The sequence below is a fragment of the Apis dorsata genome, unplaced genomic scaffold (assembly GCF_000469605.1).
Source record: "Apis dorsata unplaced genomic scaffold, Apis dorsata 1.3 scaffold_465, whole genome shotgun sequence".
NCBI lineage: Eukaryota > Metazoa > Arthropoda > Insecta > Hymenoptera > Apidae > Apis > Apis dorsata.
In genome coordinates this window covers 392,822-394,154 of record NW_006263705.1, presented here as the reverse complement: position 1 = coordinate 394,154, position 1,333 = coordinate 392,822, and the positions used below count along the sequence as shown (strand labels likewise).

Genomic DNA, 1,333 nt, shown 5'->3' with positions numbered 1-1,333 from the left:
AATGTGCAATGATAAAATAAGAATAAAGTATAAATATTATTTGAAGGATTATTTTCTTTCAGAAACTTTACATTTTTTTTTTTCAGATAATCACTATTTTTAAATGGAGTCATATATAATCCGCTCAAAAATCTTAGAATTTTTATACATTATAATTTTATATAAGTGCTGGAAGAAAAAAAGAAAATTGAAAAAATTAAATAATCATAAATAGATATTAATTTTACACAAGAAAAATATATTAAATATTGACATATTAATGATTTTATTAAGATTTTAATTTTATTTAAGTATCAATTAAAATTCATGATTCACAATAAAAAAAATTGTATAAGTTGTGTTATTAACAGTAAAGTTAATTTTATTATTTTTTTGTAGATAAATCAAGATGATTTAGGACGTGTCAATTTTTCCAGCAGCTATAACTTTTTCCCACCAGGAAGCAGACTTTTTCAATATACGTGTCCTGTTAGAATCATTATAGTCGACATATACAATACCAAAACGTTCCCTAAAAATTAAAATATTATTATTAATTCTTCTAATTAATTTAATATTTTCTAATAGAAAATATATTTACATATTAATTTTATTTTTAAATAAAGTATCTTAAAATTAAAAAAACATATGACTAACTAATCTTTTTAATATCTTCATAAGAAAAAGAACTATCAAAATTTTAATAAAATTCTAACTAAATAATTATTAATTTAATTTTATAGTATAAAGTTAATTCTAATAATTCTAAGATATTTTATAATAAAATAAGATATTTTAAATAAAAAAATTCAAATAAGACATAATTAATATAAAATTAATGTATAATTATTTACCGATATCCTTTGGCCCATTCAAAATTGTCTATAAGGGACCACAAGAAATATCCTTGTACATTCACGTCATCATCATAAATGGCGAGAAGCATCTGTTTTAAATATTCTCGATAGTAATAGATTCTATCATCATCGTTGAGTGTTCCAAAATCAGAAACACCATTCTCAGTGATATACATTGGAGGATTTCCATAATATGTTGCCAAATATTTCAGAGCAATTCGAAAACCTTCAGGTACAACCTGGAACCAATGATTATTCATTATGTTTGATTAATATGGATATCTTTCTATATCTTTCTGCTTGTCATCGCAAATATTTTTAGATTTAAATATTATAACTCGAATTTGATAAATTTTTCTTCCACTAATTCGTTTGATTTCTTTTTTAGTATCGATATCATATATGAAACTCTGTCTACTCGGGGAACAAGGATTTTCTTGAAGATCCGACTTTAGGCTCAATTGATTTTCCTGTCCTGATTTTTAAAATAAGGCAAA

The 1,333-nt window shown here is 22.6% G+C and overlaps 1 protein-coding gene and 1 long non-coding RNA gene across 2 annotated transcripts in view; one reads left to right on the top strand and one right to left on the bottom strand.

Moving 5' to 3' along the window:
• The first annotated feature begins 295 nt into the window (after positions 1-295).
• On the top strand, positions 296-534 carry LOC116186142. The gene is made up of 2 exons (XR_004151093.1): positions 296-334; positions 379-534. It is a non-coding gene; the product is annotated as an uncharacterized LOC116186142 (long non-coding RNA).
• The window catches only part of LOC102678593 (myrosinase 1), a 4,714-nt gene continuing 3,739 nt past the window's right edge, over positions 359-1,333 (bottom strand). Inside the window, exons 6-7 of the mRNA XM_006619945.2 lie at positions 834-1,075; positions 359-511 (exon numbers count right to left, since the gene is read on the bottom strand). Coding sequence (XP_006620008.1) covers positions 394-511; positions 834-1,075 — 360 coding nt within the window. The 3' untranslated portion in view covers positions 359-393. The remainder of the gene's footprint in view (positions 512-833; positions 1,076-1,333) is intronic.